Source organism: Salmo salar, chromosome ssa06 (assembly GCF_905237065.1).
Source record: "Salmo salar chromosome ssa06, Ssal_v3.1, whole genome shotgun sequence".
Taxonomy (NCBI): Eukaryota; Metazoa; Chordata; class Actinopteri; order Salmoniformes; family Salmonidae; genus Salmo; species Salmo salar.
The window spans coordinates 25706380-25724776 of NC_059447.1; the positions used below are offsets into that span (position 1 = coordinate 25706380).

An 18397-nucleotide genomic window follows, 5' to 3' on the forward strand; every position below is an offset into this window, starting at 1 on the left:
AGAGAGAGAGAGAGAGAGAGAGGAGAGAGAGAGAGAGAGAGGTAGAGAGAGTGAGACAGGTAGAGAGAGAGAGAGAGAGAGAGAGAGAGAGAGAGAGAGAGAGGGGGGGGTGGACAGGTAGGGAGAGAGAGAGGTGGGGGCAGATAGAAAGAGAGCAGGGCACATAGAGAAGCAGAGAGAAAGGCAGAGACTGTAGTGTACAGGATCTTGCATTGCTCAGTGAAGCATGAACATATTTTGAAAGCCTTATATAATTGTCCCAGTTGGTGGAGAGCAGAGCACAGAGACCTGGATCATGGTAGCCCAGCCACCACTGACAATACTCAGGAGACTAACACACAGACACACACACACACACACACACACACACACACACACACACACACACACACACACACACACACACACACACACACACACACACACACACACACACACACACACACACATACACTCATGCACGTACACACACAGACTACTCTACTGATCTGCTAGGCAACCTGACAGCCAATCAAATAACCAGCCTCAAAACAATCTGGCCAATCGGACTGTTCCTCTAGCCAGGCAACCACTTAGCAACCAGTTGGATAGTGAAAAATGATAGCCAATGAGGTAGACACACTAGTTATTCAGGCAGGTAATGTGGTGTGTGTGTGTGTGCGTGTGTGCACATGCGAGTGTGTGTGTGTGTGTGTGTTGTAATGCCTTTATATACCATATTATGAAATATGAATATTGGTTTTGAATGTTGTGTGTCTCTGAGACAGTCCTGACAGCTATACCCTTTGTTTCCATTAAAATCACCTAAACTCTATCAACCCAGGTCCTGGAGAGCTATATGCTTTTATAACCAGCCCAGCACCAACAGATCTGATTACTCCTCATCAGCACCTTGATTGGTTGATCGGTTGAATCAGGTGTGTTACTGCTGGGCTGGAACAAAAGCTTGACCATCATGTAGCTCTGCATGACAAAGGTTGGTGACTACAGGCATAATCATAGAATCAGATTTTATTTCAATGGGTATAGCATTTTGACATAATGTTATATCATGTATATTATGATTACAAAATATCTTAGTAGTGGCAAGAGTTTTTCCTGACTACATGACTTGAACTAGACCCTCGTTTTTCCTGTCAGTTCTTATGGTGAGGAAAAACTCCTGTCCCCAACTATGCTCTATAAGCCGTCCTACCAGGTGTTACTGGCAGTGGATGATAATGGCATAAGAATCAGGTGGAATAGGTTCCTCCTCTCTAAACTGACCTCAGATCAGTCCGAGACACCATTTGATCGAGAAGGACCTTTGAACATGAAAAAGCAAGCCCTGTTCTTGGATCAGTCCAGTGGTAGTCCATCAAAGCAGCCTTTAATTTGGGTTAGCTCAAGTTAAAGCTGTAGCTGCCATTGCGCTGATTCAAACAAACGACTTGACAATCATGTTAATTTTCCTTGCAATCCAATGGAAGCTTGTTAGTGTGTTGATGTTAAAAGTAATCTCATGTTAAAAGTAATCTCATGTTAAAAGTAATCTCATATTAGGAGTAATGTCATGTTAGGAGTAATGTCATGTTAGGAGTAATATCATGTTAGGAGTAATCTCATAATATATTTTTTGAACTTCATCTGTTTCCTAGTCGTTGATATCCTTGCTGTTGTATGTATGGAGGCAGTGTTATGACTGAACTGTTGTATGTATGGAGGCAGTGTTATGACTGAACTGTTGTATGTATGGAGGCAGTGTTATGACTGAACTGAACTCAGTAATAATGAGTGTACATAATGACAATTCATTTCCTGTTTTATCTTTTTTTACATGCTTTCTTTAACTCTACGCTACTTAATGGCAACTACTTCGTCCCTCTCCCTTCTGACGAATCCATCCAATCAAAATGCACTATGTGTCCATCCATGAAACCTGGCCTGGCCAATCGCACTCTTTGTTAAATCAACCTCCAAAAATGCCGCTATAAACCATGTCATCTGCAACATCCACATGTAGATGGTTTGTACTTTTTTGGAGACTTTAATTACTGCATCCATTTCCTGGTGTGGCTGTGGTGATGCATGTTGCTCGACTCCTCACCCTGGCAGTGACCCCTGACCTTTGATCTCTGACCCAGGTTTGACAAGATGACTCGACTGACCTCCTGCTCCCAGTCACCGGACAGAGACATTCGACCAATCCCAAATGGACTACCCCTTGTATAGATCTAAAAGGATCAGATAGGATTGAGCAAATATTCCACCTAGCCTATCTGGATGGGTTCGTTGTCAGATTACTGATACCAATCCAATGCTTTCAGATCTACACATGTGATAGGCCTAGAGGGGCTTGAGGTCAATTTGGAATTGGCCAGTAGTCATTGTCCTAATACCCTTCAGGTTCTGATTTAATACTGTTCAAATGCATCCTTCCTTCCTCCCTTCCTTGAAATAATCACAGCTCTGATCTGACTGATCTGACTGATCTGATCCAAAATAAAGGAAACACTTGAGTAAATGAGGCTTCTAGCAGCTCTGTTATGGTATGGGTGCTTTTTCCTGGCATGGTCCACTCATCCCTTTAGAGGGCAAGGTAAACGGCAATAAATACACAGCCTTTCTGAATGATCCCCTTCAACCTTTCTGTCTTAATGGGAGTGGTCTCTTCCAGGATGACAATGCCCCCATCCACAGGGCACGAGTGGTCACTGAATGGTTTGATGAGCATGAAAATGGAGTGACGTCTGAGACAGGAGTAATGGAATTTTCTCATGGAAGAATGGAATTGCATCCCTCCAATAGAGTTCCAGACACTTGTAGAATCTATGCCAAGGCACATTGAAGCTGTTCTGGCAGCTCGTGGTGGCCCAACACCCTACTATAACGCTTTATGTTGGTGTTTCCACTATTTTGGCAGTTACCTTTATGTAGTTATGTGGTGGAACTCCTGCTCTCTCTAATCTGATCATGTTCAATCAGTGATTAATTCAAGGAGGGAAGGAAGAACAAATGTGTTGTAAAAGTATTCTATCAGATCTGTGGTAATGTAGGAAAGGAACAAGGAAAGGAAGCTGGTCAAGCCTATTAGGACACAGCCATTGTCCTGTGGACAATACTCTCACAATCACTAGACATGCACCACTGCTTACATTCCTTAAAAGCAATCACACACACACACACACACACACACACACACACACACACACAGGCACGCACACACACACACACACACACACACACACACACACACACATGCTAGTGTCTGTGAGAGCCAGAGGAGTAAGGCGTGACAGGAGTGCACAGAGTGACTGGGTCTAAAGCTTCACCCATGGCAGACTGGGCTACAGTGCATGCTGCCCCACTGCATGTCTCTGGCAGGGATGACACACACGTATACTACTCATAGACACATAAGAGAAACACACACTCAGACATACATGGACACTGACCTACACACACATATACACACATACAACAGTACATAGCTAAATAAATACACACACATAGGCTTGTGTTGCAATACCGTAGTGAACATGCTCTTGGTGGGAGCTGAATGTGCCTACTGCCAAGCCCTCTCTAACCCAGAACCCTTCCTTTGGTAGAGGGTTGAAGGACCATGCACATCATAGGACAGTGAGCATCACAAACATAGTTTACAGTAATCAAATAGGACAGTGAGCATCACATACATAGTTTACAGTAATCAAGTACAGTTTTATTTCTGTAGTGGTTTTTACAAACGCTTTCACCATTAAGTGTGTAATAATTTGAGCAAGACGAAGTCGTATGATTCGCCCTATGAATATGGAATTATAGTAATGTCCCCTGTTATATCAACATTAGAACTTTGTAACAATTATATTTCTAAATATCATCAATATATTTGCAGTTTGTCCTTCAACCCAGAACCCCACTTCCCCCCCTTCTCTGAATGTGATGCAAGAAAGGTTGGGTTCAATTCCATGTACATTCTGTTATTTCAGGAGGTGACTTGAAATGCAGGAATCCTCTTAAAGCAACAATGGACAATTTTCAATTTTATGAATTAAATGTTATCTCATTTTATCCCCTGAATTGAGTGAACTGAAATGGAATCGAACCTGACTTCATAGTGTCACAGGTCAAAAACGAGCCAATCCCTTGTGGAGGAAAGCTGTCAGCTTTGCTGCGTTGACACGTGGTTAGCTTGCTGTGATCTAGCAAGCTCCATATTGTGCGGTGGTGCGTTTGCCTTGAGGATCAGTGCATTTGGTTGTATTTATGAGAAAAACAGTTCCCTGCACCCACTACTACTACTACTACTACTACTACTAACTACTATTACTACTACTACTACTAACTACTACTACTGTTGCTACTATTACTACTACTACTACTACTATTACTATTTACTACTACTACTACTACTACTACTACTACTACTGCTACTGCTAGTACTGCTACTACTACTACTACTCGTACTACTACTACTACTACTACTACTCAAATCAAATTTAATTTGTCACATGCGGCAGGTAGCCTCATGTGGGGGGCGGCAGGTAGCCTAGTGGTTAGAGCGTTGGGCCAGTTACCGAAAGGTTGCCGTTAACCCACGGTTCCCCGGTAGGCCGTCATTGTACATAAGAATTTGTTCTTAACTGACTTGCCTAGTTAAAGGTTAGTCGAGGTAATTGTGAATGTTGCCCTGTTTAAAGGTCTTGCTCACATCAGCTACGGAGAGCGTGATCCCAGCGTCATCTGGAACAGCTGGTGCTCTCATTCATGCTTCAGTGTTGCTTAACTCATAGCGAGCATCAAAGGCATTTAGCTCATCTGGTAGGCTTGCGTAACTGGGCAGCTCGCGGCTAGGTTTCCCTTTGTAGTCCGTAATATTTTTCAAGCCCCTGTCACATCCGATGAGCATCAGAGCCGGTGTAGTAGGATTCAATTTTGGTCATGTATTGACGCTTTGCCTGTTTGATGGTTCGTCTGAGGACATAGCGGGATTTCTTATAAGCGTCTGGATAAGTGTCCCGCTCCTTGAAAGCGGCAGCTCAAGCCTTTAGCTCAGTGCGGATGTTGCCTGTAATCCTTGGCTTCTGGTTGGGAAATGTACGTACGGTCACTGTGGGGATGTCATTGTCGATGCACTTATTGATGAAGCCGGAGACTGAGGTGGTATACTCCTCAATGCTATTGGATGAATCCCGGAACATATTCCAGTCTGTGCTAGCAAAACAGTCCTGTAGCGTATCATCTGCGTCATCTGACCACTTCCGTATTGCGCGAGTGACTGGTACTTCCTGCTTTAGTTTTTGCTTGTAAGCAGGAATCAGGAGGATAGAATTATGGTCAGATTTGCCAAATGGAGGGGGAGGGAGAGCTTTGTATGCATCTCTGTGTGTGGAGTAAAGGTGGTCTAGAGTTTTTTTTCCCTCTGGTTGTACATTTCACATGCTGGTAGAAATGAGGTAAAACTGATTTAAATTTGCCTGCATTAAAGACTAGGAGCGCTCCACTAGGAGCGCTGCTTCTGCATGAGCATTTTCTTGTTTGCTTATGGCATTATACAGCTCGTTGAGTGCGGTCTTAGTGCCAGCATTGGTTTGTGATGGTAAATAGACAGCTACGAATAATATAGATGAGAACTCTCTTGGTAGACAGTGTGGTCTACAGCTTATCATGAGGTATTGTACCTCAAGCGAGCAATACCTTGAGACTTCTTTAATATTAAACATCGCGCACCAGCAGTTATTGACAAATAGACACACACCTCCGCCCCTCGTCTTACCAGACGTAGCTGCTCTGTCCTGCCGAAGCACGGAGAAGCCATCCAGCTCTATATTATCCATTTCGTCGTTCAGCCATGCCTCTGTGAAACATAAGATATTACAGTTTTAATGTGCCATTGGTTGGATAGTCTTAATCGTAGATCGTCCAGTTTGTTTTCCAATGATTGCACGCTGGCCAATAATATGGAGGGTAGCGGTGGTTTACCTACTCTTCGGCAAATTCTTACAAGGCACCCTGCCCTCCTCCCCCATTTTCTCCGTCTTTTCTTCACACTGATGACAGGGATTTGGGCCTTGTCTTGACAAAGCAGAAAAAATCTTTCTCCAGTTCGAGGTGAGTAATCGCTGTTCTGATGTCCAGAAGCACTTTTCGGTCATAAGAGACGGGAGCAGCAAACTATATACAAAATGAGTTACAAACAATGCGGAAAACAAACAAAATAGCACAGTTGGTTAGAAGCCATCCCCTCCGGCGCCATTATATCTGAGCATTGTGGGGACCTACTACTACAAACTACTACTACTACTACTACTACTACTACCAGTACTACCAGCTACTACTCCTACTACAAACTACTACTACTACTACAAACTACTACTATTACTGCTACCACTACTACCAACTACTACTACTACTACAAAATACTACTACTACTACTACTACCACTACTACAAACTACTACAACTACCACTACTACCAACTACTACTACTACTTCAAACTACTACTACTACTACTACCACTACTACAAACAGCTCCTACCAACTACAAACTAGTACTACTACTACTACTTTCTACCTACTGCTACTACTTACTGCCCCAATTGGGTGACTATGGTTAGGTTTTGAAAACGTATGATTTTCCTTTCCCCTGTATTGATTCCCTTCTTCTAACTCCTTGGATATGCCCGAGCCTGTTACAAGCCTTGAATATTTTGGTTTGGTTTGCATTTGATTCCAGTTCTGTTTGGTTGCTCTTCTGTTGGTTTTGAATCCTCCTCAGTTTGGTTTTGAACTTTTCCCCTGCTTTTATGGTTTGGTTTGTTTTAGGACAGGAAATTGTTATCTAACATTGCATGGCAAGTGATAAGCTTCTCCTCTCTACCCCGTACCTCCTTTTCTCCACACTTCTGTCCCTCTATTTGTCCCTGCCTCTATCTTTCCATCTCTCTCTTCCCCCTTTTTACATCCATCTCTCCTTCTTTCTACCCCTCACCCCTCCCATTTCTCTCTTTCCATCTCTCTCTCTCTCTCTCTCTCTCTCTCTCTCTCTCTCTCTCTCTCTCTCTCTCTCTCTCTCTCACTCTCACTCTTGTGTCTGGTCATACTGTGGATGTTGTAGAATAACTTCATCAACTTGAGTTTCCTGAGACTGTTCAGGGCTGCCAGGCTCATCAAACTGCTCCGGCAGGGAGAGACCATCCGCATCCTGCTCTGGACCTTTGTTCAATCCTTCAAGGTAATGACACACACACACACACACACACACACACACACACACACACACACACACACACACACACACACACACACACACACACACACACACACACACACACACACACACACACACACACACACACACACACACACACAGAGAGAGAGATAAGCTTTGTGGGGACCTATGAGAATTCACCCACACAGACCCTAGTAGTAGCATTGTGGGGACCTATGAGAATACACCCACACAGACCCTAGTAGTAGCATTGTGGAGACCTATGAGAATTCACCCACACAGACCCTAGTTGTAGCATTGTGGGGACCTATGAGAATTCACCCACACAGACCCTAGTTGTAGCATTGTGGGGACCTATGAGAATACACCCACACAGACCCTAGTAGTAGCATTGAGGAGACCTATGACAGAATACACCCACACAGACCCTAGTAGCAGCATTGTGGAGACCTATGACAGAATACACCCACACAGACCCTAGTAGTAGCCTTGTGGAGACCTATGACAGAATACACCCACACAGACCCTAGTAGTAGCATTGTGGGGACCTATGAGAGAATACACCCACACAGACCCTAGTTGTAGCATTGTGGGGACCTATGAGAATTCACCCACACAGACCCTAGTAGTAGCATTGTGGAGACCTATGACAGAATACACCCACACAGACCCTAGTAGTAGCATTGTGGGGACCTATGAGAATACACCCACACAGACCCTAGTAGTAGCATTGTGGAGACCTATGAGAGAATACACCCACACAGACCCTAGTAGTAGCATTGTGGAGACCTATGACAGAATACACCCACACAGACCCTAGTAGTAGCATTGCGGAGACCTATGAGAATACACCCACACAGACCCTAGGTGTAGCATTGTGGAGACCTATGACAGAATACACACACAAAACCAGAGGTGTGGACTCCAGTCACATGACTTGGACTCGAGTCAGATTTGAGTCACACATTTGATGACTTGAGAGTCATCTTCATAGAAAATAAAACAACTTGAGACTTGACTTCGACTTGGAGCCTCAAGACTTGGGACTGAACTTAGACTTAAGACTGATGACTTATCTGGCCAGGTTTTGTAACATTTGGTCACTTGTTTCGTGTCACTCATTCAGTATCGCACTTGCAACAACAACAAAAAAGATTTTCTAGTGAAACGCACCGTCAATCAACACAGGTTGTGTGAGCTATAGTAGCACACTGAGAAGGTTTTGGGGGGTCATGAGTGTGAAACTGAATGGGAAAAATACATAAAAATGTCACGTCCTGACCAGCAGATGGAGCTATTGTTTTAGTTTTGGGCTCAGGACGTGGCAGTTTTGTGTATGGGGAATGTTTGTATTGTTGATTGGGACTTCCAATTGAAGGCAGGTGTGTTGAGTTGCCTTTGATTGGAAGTCCTATATAGGTGTGTGTGTTTTTCTTTGGGGTTGTGGGTGGTTGTTTTGCACTGCGTTTTTTTAGCCTGCAAACTGTTGCTGCTGTCGTGTTTATTGTTTCCTGTGGATGCTTTACTCCTTTTGTTGGGTAATTAAAGATGAGTATTCACATACCTGCTGCGCCTTGGTTCATTTCTGAAGACAGCCGTTACAAAAAATGATAGACTACCGTTTGTATTTTATATTTATACCCTTGGTTATTCGATCTGGTCACTATCCTAAGCCTACGGCATTGCACCAAATTATTGTAATCTGTACTTCAGAACCAAAAAATGTAGCGTCTTGACTGTTGACCAATCATCAGCATTGCGCTCAAAGGCGGGCACACATATCCAGATTACTGACCAGAAAGAGAGCACTTCATTTTCTCCAGTTTGCCTGGCAAAAACAGAGTAGTACCTACCTACATGAATCAATCTGCTACAGTCTCATCTTTGAAAAATAAAGGAGAGCCGCACACCCTAGGAGCTCAGATGCAAAAATTATTATTATTATTTTTATTTTTTTATGTCCAACGTTTCAACAGACAAGCTGTCTTCATCAGGGTACAGGCTCATCTTTGCCAGAACAATAGGCTGATCATTTCATTGATCATGTCATATTCGTGAATGTAGGTGGCAGGGAAGTCAGGCACAGGAGAAACCAAGTTGGTTAAATATGGAGTATTTAATAAAAAACAAACTCCATAACCGAAGTACAAAATAAACTGGGTAAAGAATACCCGTCGCACACTGAAACACAAATCCACGTAACATAACATACAAACAATCACCGACAAGGACATGAGGGGAAACAGAGGGTTAAATACACAAGTAATTAATGGGATTGGAAACAGGTGTGATGGAAGACAAGACAAAACCAATGGATAATGAAAAACTGATCAATGATGGCTAGAAGACCGGTGACGTCGACCGCTGAGCACCACCCGTGCAAGGAGGGGCATCGACTTCGGCAGAAGTCGTGACAGTACCCCCCCTGACGCGCGGCTCCAGCTGCGCGTCGACACCGGCCTCGGGGACGACCCGGAGGATGAGGTGCAGGGCGATCTGGATGGAGACGATGGAACTCTCGCAGCAGGGAAGGATCTAACACATCCTCCACCGGAACCCCCTCAATGTCCAGAGGGGGCGGAGGAACCTCCCGCAACTCATTCTCCTGGAGCGGACCAGCCACCACCGGCCTGCGGTTATTGGGGGGAAGCTTTAACCTATAACATACCTCGTTCACTCTCCTCAGGACTTTAAACGGCCCCACAAACCGCGGACTCAGCTTCCGGCAGGGCAGGCGGAGGGGCAGGTTTCTGGTTGCGAGCCAGACCCTATTCCCCGGTGCGAACACCGGGGCCTCACTGCGGTGACGGTCTGCGCCAATTTTCTGGCGTCGAACGGCGCACTGAAGGTGGACGTGAGAGGTGTCCCTGGTCTCCTCCGCGCACCGGAACCAATAGTCCACCGCAGGAGCCTCGGTCCGACTCTGATGCCAAGGGGCCAGAACCGGCTGATACCCCAACATGCACTGAAAGCGAGAGAGGTTAGTGGAGGAGTGGCGGAGCGAATTTTGAGCTATCTCCGCCCACTCCCCCGGACGGTTCTGGCAATAAGACCTCAGAAACCTACCCACATCCGGGTTAACTCTCCACCTGCCCATTACTTTCAGGGTGAAAAACTGAGGTAAGGCTGACCGAGACCCCCAGGTGTTGCATGAACGCCTTCCAAACCCTTGACGTGAACTGGGGACCCAGATCAGACACTATATCCTCAGGCACCCCGTAGTGCTGAAAAACATGTGTAAACAGAGCCTCCGCAGTCTGTAGGGCCGTAGGTAGACCGGGCAAAGGTAGGAGACGACAGGACTTAGAAAAACGATCCACAGCGACCAGGATTGTGGTGTTACCTTATGAAGGTGGAAGATCGGTTATAAAATCCACCGATAAATGTGACCACGGTCATTGTGGAACGGGTAAAGGTTGTAACTTACCTCTGGGTAGGTGTCTAGGAGCCTTGCACTGGGCGCACACTGAGCAGGAGGAAACATAAACCCTCACATCTTTAGCTAAGGTGGGCCACCAGTACCTCCCAGTAAGACAGCGCATAGTCCGCCCAATCCCAGGATGGCCAGAGGAGGGTGACGTGTGAGCCCAGTAGATCAATCGGTTGTGGACAGCAGACGGAACGTACAGATGCCCAGATGGACACTGAGTGGGAGCGGGCTCTGCACGTGACGCACGCTCAATGTCCGCGTCCAGCTCCCATACAACCGGTGCCACTAAACACGAGGCTGGGATTATGGGAGTGGGACCATGGACCGCTCCTCTGTGTCATACAGCCGGGACAGGGCGTCTGCCTTAACGTTCTGGGAACCTGGTCTGTAAGAGAGGGTAAACACAAAACGGGTGAAAAACATGGCCCACCTTGCCTGGCAAGGGTTCAGTCTAATTGCCTCCCGGATGTACTCCAGATTGTGGTGGTCAGTCCAGATGAGAAAAGGGTGTTTAGCCCCCTCAAGAGAAAGGGTGTTTAGAGCACAGCTCCTATCCCAGCCTCCGACGCGTCCACCTCCACTATGAATTGCAAAGATGGATCCGGATGAGCCAACACAGGAACCAAGGTAAACAGAGCCTTCAGTTTCCTAAAAGCCCTGTCCGCCCCAGCCGACCACTGCAAGCGCACTGGACCCCCCTTCAGCAGTGAGGTAATGGGAGCAACCACCTGACCAAAACCCCGGATAAACCTCCGGTAGTAATTGGCAAACCCTAAAAATCGCTGCACCTCCTTCACCGTGGTGGGAGTCGGCCAATTACGCACGGCTGCAATACGGTCTACCTCCATCTCCACTCCTGACGTGGATAGGCGATACCCTAAGAAGGAGACGGACTGTTGAAAGAACAGGCATTTCTCAGCCTTGACATACAGGTCATGCTCCAACAGGCGACCAAGCACTTTGTGCACCAGGGACACATACACCTTAGCCAAATACATTTAAACTCAATTTTTCACAATTCCTGACATTTAATCCTAGTAAAAATTCCCTGTCTTAGGTCAGTTAGGATCACCACTTTATTTTAAGAATGTGAAATGTCAGAATAATAGTAGAGAGAATGATTTATTTCAGCTTTTATTTCTTTCATCACATTCCCAGTGGGTCAGAAGTTTACATACACTCAATTAGTATTTGGTAGCATTGCATTTAAATTGTTTAATGTGGGTGAAACGTTTCAGGTAGCCTTCCACAAGCTTCCCACAATAAGTTGGGTGAATTTTGTCCCATTCCTCCTGACAGAGCTGGTATAACTGAGTCAGGTTTGTAGGCCTCTTTGCTCGCACACACTTTTTCAGTTCTGCCAACAAATTTTCTATAGGATTGAGGTCAGGGCTTTGTGATGGCCACTCCAATACCTTGACTTTGTTGTCCTTAAGCCATTTTGCCACAACTTTGGAAGTATGCTTGGGGTCATTGTCCATTTGGAAGACCCATTTGCGACCAAGCTTTAACTTCCTGACTGATGTCTTGAGATGTTGCTTCAATATATCCACGTAATTTTCCATCCTCATGATTCCATCTATTTTGTGAAGTGCACCAGTCCCTTTTGTAGAAAGCACCCCCACAACATGATGCTGCCACCCCCGTGCTTCACGGTTGGGATGGTGTTCTTCGGCTTGCAAGCCTTCCCCTTTTTCCTCCAAACATAACGATGGTCATTATGGCCAAACAGTTCTATTTTTGTTTCATCAGACCAGAGGACATTTCTCCAAAAAGTATGATCTTTGTCCCCATATGCAGTTGCAAACCGTAGTCTGGCTTTTTTATGGCGGTTTTGGAGCAGTGGCTTCTTCCTTCCTGGCTTATGTCAATATAGGACTCGTTTTACTGTGGATATAGATACTTTTGTACCTGTTTCCTCCAGCATCTTCACAAGGTCCTTTGCTGTTGTTCTGGGATTGATTTGCACTTTTTGCACCAAAGTAGGTTCATCTCTAGGAAACAGAACGCGTCTCCTTCCTGAGCGGTATGATGGCTGCATGGTCCCATGGTGTTTATACTTGCGTACAGATGAATGTGGTACCTTCAGGCGTTTGGAAATTGCTCCCAAGGATGAACCAGACTTGGCTGATTTCTTTTGATTTTCCCATGATGTCAAGAAAAGAGGCACTGAGTTTGAAGGTAGGCCTTGAAATACATCCACAGGTACACCTCCAACTGACTCAAATTATGTCAATTAGCCTATCAGAACCTTCTAAAGCCATGACATCATTTTCTGGAATTTTCCAAGCTGTTTAAAGGCACAGTCAACTTAGTGTATGTAAACTTCTGACCCACTGGAATTGTGATACAGTGAATTATAAGTGAAATAATCTGTCTGTAAACAATTGTTGGAAAAATGTATTGTGTCATGCACAAAGTAGATCTCCTAGCCGACTTGCCACAACTATAGTTTGTTAACAAGACATTTGTGAAGTTTTAAAGTTTTAATGACTCCAATCTAAATGTATGTAAACTTCCGACTTCAACTGTATATGTCTAAAAATAGATGTAACATCGCACTACCTTCAATACTTATGGGATGAACATGTAATATATTCTGGCAATTTAATTACGATATTTGTGAGGAAGAAAAAGGCTACAGACAGATCATGCTTTCCATCCGATCCTGCAAGCCCCTCTGCATGCATGTAGGCCGTATGATCCTGCAACCCGCTCTGCATACATGTAGGCCGTATGATCCTGCCTGCTCTGGACTCCAGAGGAGTTAAAAGGTGACATGATATCCCTAGTTGATTTTGACTGTAAACATGAATGACTTTCAGCTCAAAATGAAAGTGTAAAACTCAGTTTATTTCTGTATCTTGCGTTTGAAAATGAATCACCTGTGAGCGCGTGCATGTGTGTACATGGGGGGTCACAAGCTTTGAACCACTCCTTTTTGGGAGTCGCGGGTCAAAAAGAGAACTGGTCACTGAATGGTTTGATGAGCTAGCGCAAAGATTGCTGGCTTGCTGTACAGCTATATCATCTGTTATACAGCTATATCATCTGCTGTACAGCTATATCATCGGGTGCAGTGCAAACATCAAATTGTAGGGAGAGAGGATTGACACATATACAGTGGGGAGAACAAGTATTTGATACACTGCCGATTTTGCAGGTTTTCCTACTTACAAAGCATGTAGAGGTCTGTAATTTGTATCATAGGTACACTTCAACTGTGAGAGATGGAATCTAAAACAAAAATCCAGAAAATCACATTGTATGATTTTTAAGTAATTAATTTGCATTTTATTGCATGACATAAGTATTTGATACATCAGAAAAGCAGAACTTAATATTTGGTACAGAAACCTTTGTTTGCAATTACAGAGATCATACGTTTCCTGTATTTCTTGACCAGGTTTGCACACACTGCAGCAGGGATTTTGGACCACTCCTCCATACAGACCTTCTCCAGATCCTTCAGGTTTCGGGGCTGTCGCTGGGCAATACGGACTTTCAGCTCTCTCCAAAGATGTTCTATTGGGTTCAGGTCTGGAGACTGGCTAGGCCACTCCAGGACCTTGAGATGCTTCTTACGGAGCCACTCCTTAGTTGCCCTGGCTGTGTGTTTCGGGTCGTTGTCATGCTGGAAGACCCAGCCACGACCCATCTTCAATGCTCTTACTGAGGGAAGGAGGTTGTTGGCCAAGATCTTGCGATACATGGCCCCATCCATCCTCCCCTCAATACGGTGCAGTCATCCTGTCCCCTTTGCAGAAAAGCATCCCCAAAGAATGATGTTTCCACCTCCATGCTTCACGGTTGGGATGGTGTTCTTGGGGTTGTACTCATCCTTCTTCTTCCTCCAAACACGGCGAGTGGAGTTTAGACCAAAAAGCTTTATTTTTGTCTCATCAGACCACATGACCTTCTCCCATTCTTCCTCTGGATCATCCAGATGGTCATTGGCAAACTTCAGACGGGCCTGGACATGCGCTGGCTTGAGCAGGGGGACCTTGCGTGCGCTGCAGGATTTTAATCCATGACGGCGTAGTGTGTTACAAATGGTTTTCTTTGAGACTGTGGTCCCAGCTCTCTTCAGGTCATTGACCAGGTCCTGCCATGTAGTTCTGGGCTGATGCCTCACCTTCCTCATGATCATTGATGCCCCACGAGGTGAGATCTTGCATGGAGCCCCAGACAGAGGGTGATTGACCGTCATCTTGAACTTCTTCCATTTTCGAATAATTGCGCCAACAGTTGTTGCCTTTTCACCAAGCTGCTTGCCTATTGTCCTGTAGCCCATCCCAGCCTTGCGCAGGTCTACAATTTTATCCCTGGTGTCCTTACACAGCTCTCTGGTCTTGGCCATTGTGGAGAGGTTGGAGTCTGTTTGATTGAGTGTGTGGACAGGTGTCTTTTATACAGGTAACGAGTTCAAACAGGTGCAGTTAATACAGGTAATGAGTGGAGAACAGGAGGGCTTCTTAAAGAAAAACTAACAGGTCTGTGAGAGACGGAATTCTTACTGTTTGGTAGGTGATCAAATACTTATTTCATGCAATAAAATGCAAATGAATTACTTATAAATCATACAATGTGATTTTCTGGATTTTTGTTTTAGATTCTGTCTCTCACAGTTGAAGTGTACCTATGATAAAAAATTACAGACCTCTACATGCTTTGTAAGTAGGAAAACCTGCAAAATCGGCAGTGTATCAAATACTTGTTCTCCCCACTGTAAATATGCAGCTCCAGAAATTGTGATGATCAAGAATATTACTTTGCATGCTCACCAGCAATGGGGGCATCAAGCAACAATTACTAGCATAGGTTTAATGGTATTTTGGTATGTCAAAATTGCTTGAAATTGAATGAATAAAAATGAAGCTTGGATTTGGAATTTGTTGTTAAAGTCAATTAATACGTAATCAAAATGTTGTAGACAAAATAAGGAAAAGGGCTGTCTGGTAGCCACAATAAATATACAAAGATTTTGTGACCTTGGGAGTATAAGGCTCTATCTGCACTAAGCAAAGTTCTGAGATATTGAGCATCAGTTTTCACATCCCAGATCTCAGATGTCACGTGTGCTCCCTCTCCGACCTCTAGGTCACCAGGCTGCTCATTAGGGCGCACACCTGTCACCAGTGTTAGGCGCATAATGACTCTCACCTGGACTCCATCACCTCCTTGATTACCTGCTCTATATAAATCACTCCCTTTGGTTTCTTCCCGAGTCGCCATTGTTCCTGTTTCGTGTCGGTGCACTGTTTGTGTTTCTTGTTTTTTTCTCATTTATTTATAAAAAAATTAACTCCCTGAACTTGCTTGACGACTCGTCAAGGGGAAGTATCAGGGAGTGTTTTTTTTGTTTTTTTTGTGTTGGGGGTGATGTCGAGTCTGGGTGTTGGAGCCGGAGCTACCAGGGAGGCCTCAGCGGGTTTGATAGGCTCCCATGCTGAAGCGGGGTGAACAGGTTCCTGTGCCTCAGCCGGCTCATCAGGTTCACTCCTCAGCCGGTTCGTCAGGTTTTTGCACCTCAGCGGAGGTGACCCGGGATTGTCCCTGTGGTTGGCGTCCTGCGGCTGGAGCCGAACGCGCCGGGGAGGGGGTACTGTCACGTATGCTCTCTCTCCGGCGCTCTAGGTCGTTATGCTCCCACACCTCAGCCGGATCGACAGGTTCCCGCGCCTTAGCAGAGGTGACAAGTCCACTCCTGATCCCCGGGATCGTTATCTTGGTCGGCATCCTGCGGCTGGAGCCGCGCGTCAGGGAGGGGGTACTGTCACATGTTCCCTCTCCGGCCTCTAGGTCACCAAGCTGCTCGTTAGGGTGCACACCTGTCACCATTGTTACGCGCATAATGACACTCACCTGGACTCCATCACCTCCTTGATTACCTGCCCTTTATGTCACTCCCTTTGGTTCCTTCCCCAGTCGTAATTTCTTCTGTTCCCGTTTCATGTCGGTGCACTGTTTGTTTCTTGTTTTGTTCATTTATTAATTAAATGTATTCACTCCCTGACCTTGCTTCCCGACTCTCATACATCGTTACATCAGAATTGTTTTGTAGTGAGTTCTTTTTAGGGGCGTGCATTAGCAGATAAGCTTATGGTTCTGAAATGTTAATCTGTGTTCAGCCATAAGGTTCTATTTGACACTTCTAAATTAGACATATTCAGTTCTTAAGACTGTAGCTATTTGAATACATAAATGATAGAATTAGTATTTTACCAAAATAGAGTCAGAACACATCAAATACATTAAGACATGCATTATGATCATTAGACAAATGACTGTCATCACTGAACAATGATGTGACATCACAGAATTGTATAGTTCACATGTTTTCACTTAAAATCTACTTTTTCAAAAATCTAACTTTACAGACATATGAAGAACCATCTTAAGATCTATTATATGTGACTAACTCATTTCTGACAAATGTCAGATAGAACCTTATAGTCCCAAGGCCTGGATTTGTAGTTGGAACAAGTCATTGCATGTATAGATTTGTTTACTTGACTTGTGACTTGACTCGACTTTCTCTTAGAATGCACGACTTGGACTAGACTCGAGACTCAACCTGTTCTTTCTGGGACTCGACTTGAGACATGGAACTTGTGACTTGAGACTTGCTCATGACTCGAATAATAGTGACTTGGTCCCACCTCTGCACAAAACCCACTTAGCAGCATTGTGGGGACCGATGACAGAATACATACACACACACATTGAATAGTACTCCAGCTCTTTATGTCTGTTTAGGCGCTGCCGTACGTGTGCCTGCTTATCGGCATGCTGTTCTTCATCTATGCCATCATCGGGATGCAGGTGAGTAGAGACACGAGGAGAAAAACAAGTCAAAATGAATGGTCATTTTTACAGATCAACAGTAACTTTATAAAAAGCATCCAGGGAAAGTGACACTTGCCTGCCATAGGGACGTGTGTGAGGTTGTGCATTCTCCCATATTACCTAGGATGTTGACAGTTTGTTGTTTTGTCAGCTGTTTGGGAACATTGGGATGGAGGAGGAGGAGGGGAGCGCCATCAACGAACACAACAACTTCAGGACTTTCTTCCAAGCTCTCATGCTGCTCTTCAGGTGTGTGTGTGTGTGTGCGTGCGTGCGTGTGCGTGCGTGTTTGCGTGCGTGTTTACATTTGTGCGTGCCTGTGTGTTCAGTACATGCATACGTGTGTCTCCAACGTGTGTGTATTTGTATAGGAGTGCCACGGGCGAGGCGTGGCATGACATCATGCTGTCGTGTCTTGGAGGGAAGCTCTGTGATCCTCTGGCAGGGAACACTGAACCAGAGTGTGGCAGCCAGTTTGCCTACCTCTACTTTGTGTCCTTCATCTTCTTCTGCTCCTTCCTGGTGAGAAGCACTAGCTGTCTGTCTTTCTCTATTCCCCTTTTAGTCATATCTTCCCCCTTAGTGTCGGTTATAGGATTGCAAAATTCCCTAAATCCTAGTTGGAGGATTCCCGGAATCAGGAGGGAATAAGCAGGAAATCCAGAATATTCCAACCACACTGCAAAACCGGATAAGTTGTCTACTCAAACATTTTGAGGAAACCGATTAACTAAAAAAGTGAAGTTAAGAAACTTAAATAGCTGAAGTTAGCAGTACTGCCTTCATATGTGTAATACAAATGCATTTTTTTGGTAAGGTATTCTTACATTTAATGCTCCCACTAAGCCATGCCTACAATAATTTCCCAGTGTGCCTTGTCTTTTCGATTGAATTGTAGAGTTACCACC

The 18397-nt window shown here is 44.9% G+C and overlaps 1 protein-coding gene across 1 annotated transcript in view; it reads left to right on the plus strand.

Annotated features, from left to right (window-relative positions):
* Positions 1–18397, plus strand: part of LOC106606804 (voltage-dependent P/Q-type calcium channel subunit alpha-1A) — a 131242-nt gene that overhangs the window by 74105 nt on the left and 38740 nt on the right. Inside the window, 5 exon segments of the mRNA XM_045721286.1 lie at positions 2003–2005; positions 7097–7213; positions 17400–17465; positions 17641–17738; positions 17861–18011. Coding sequence (XP_045577242.1) covers positions 2003–2005; positions 7097–7213; positions 17400–17465; positions 17641–17738; positions 17861–18011 — 435 coding nt within the window.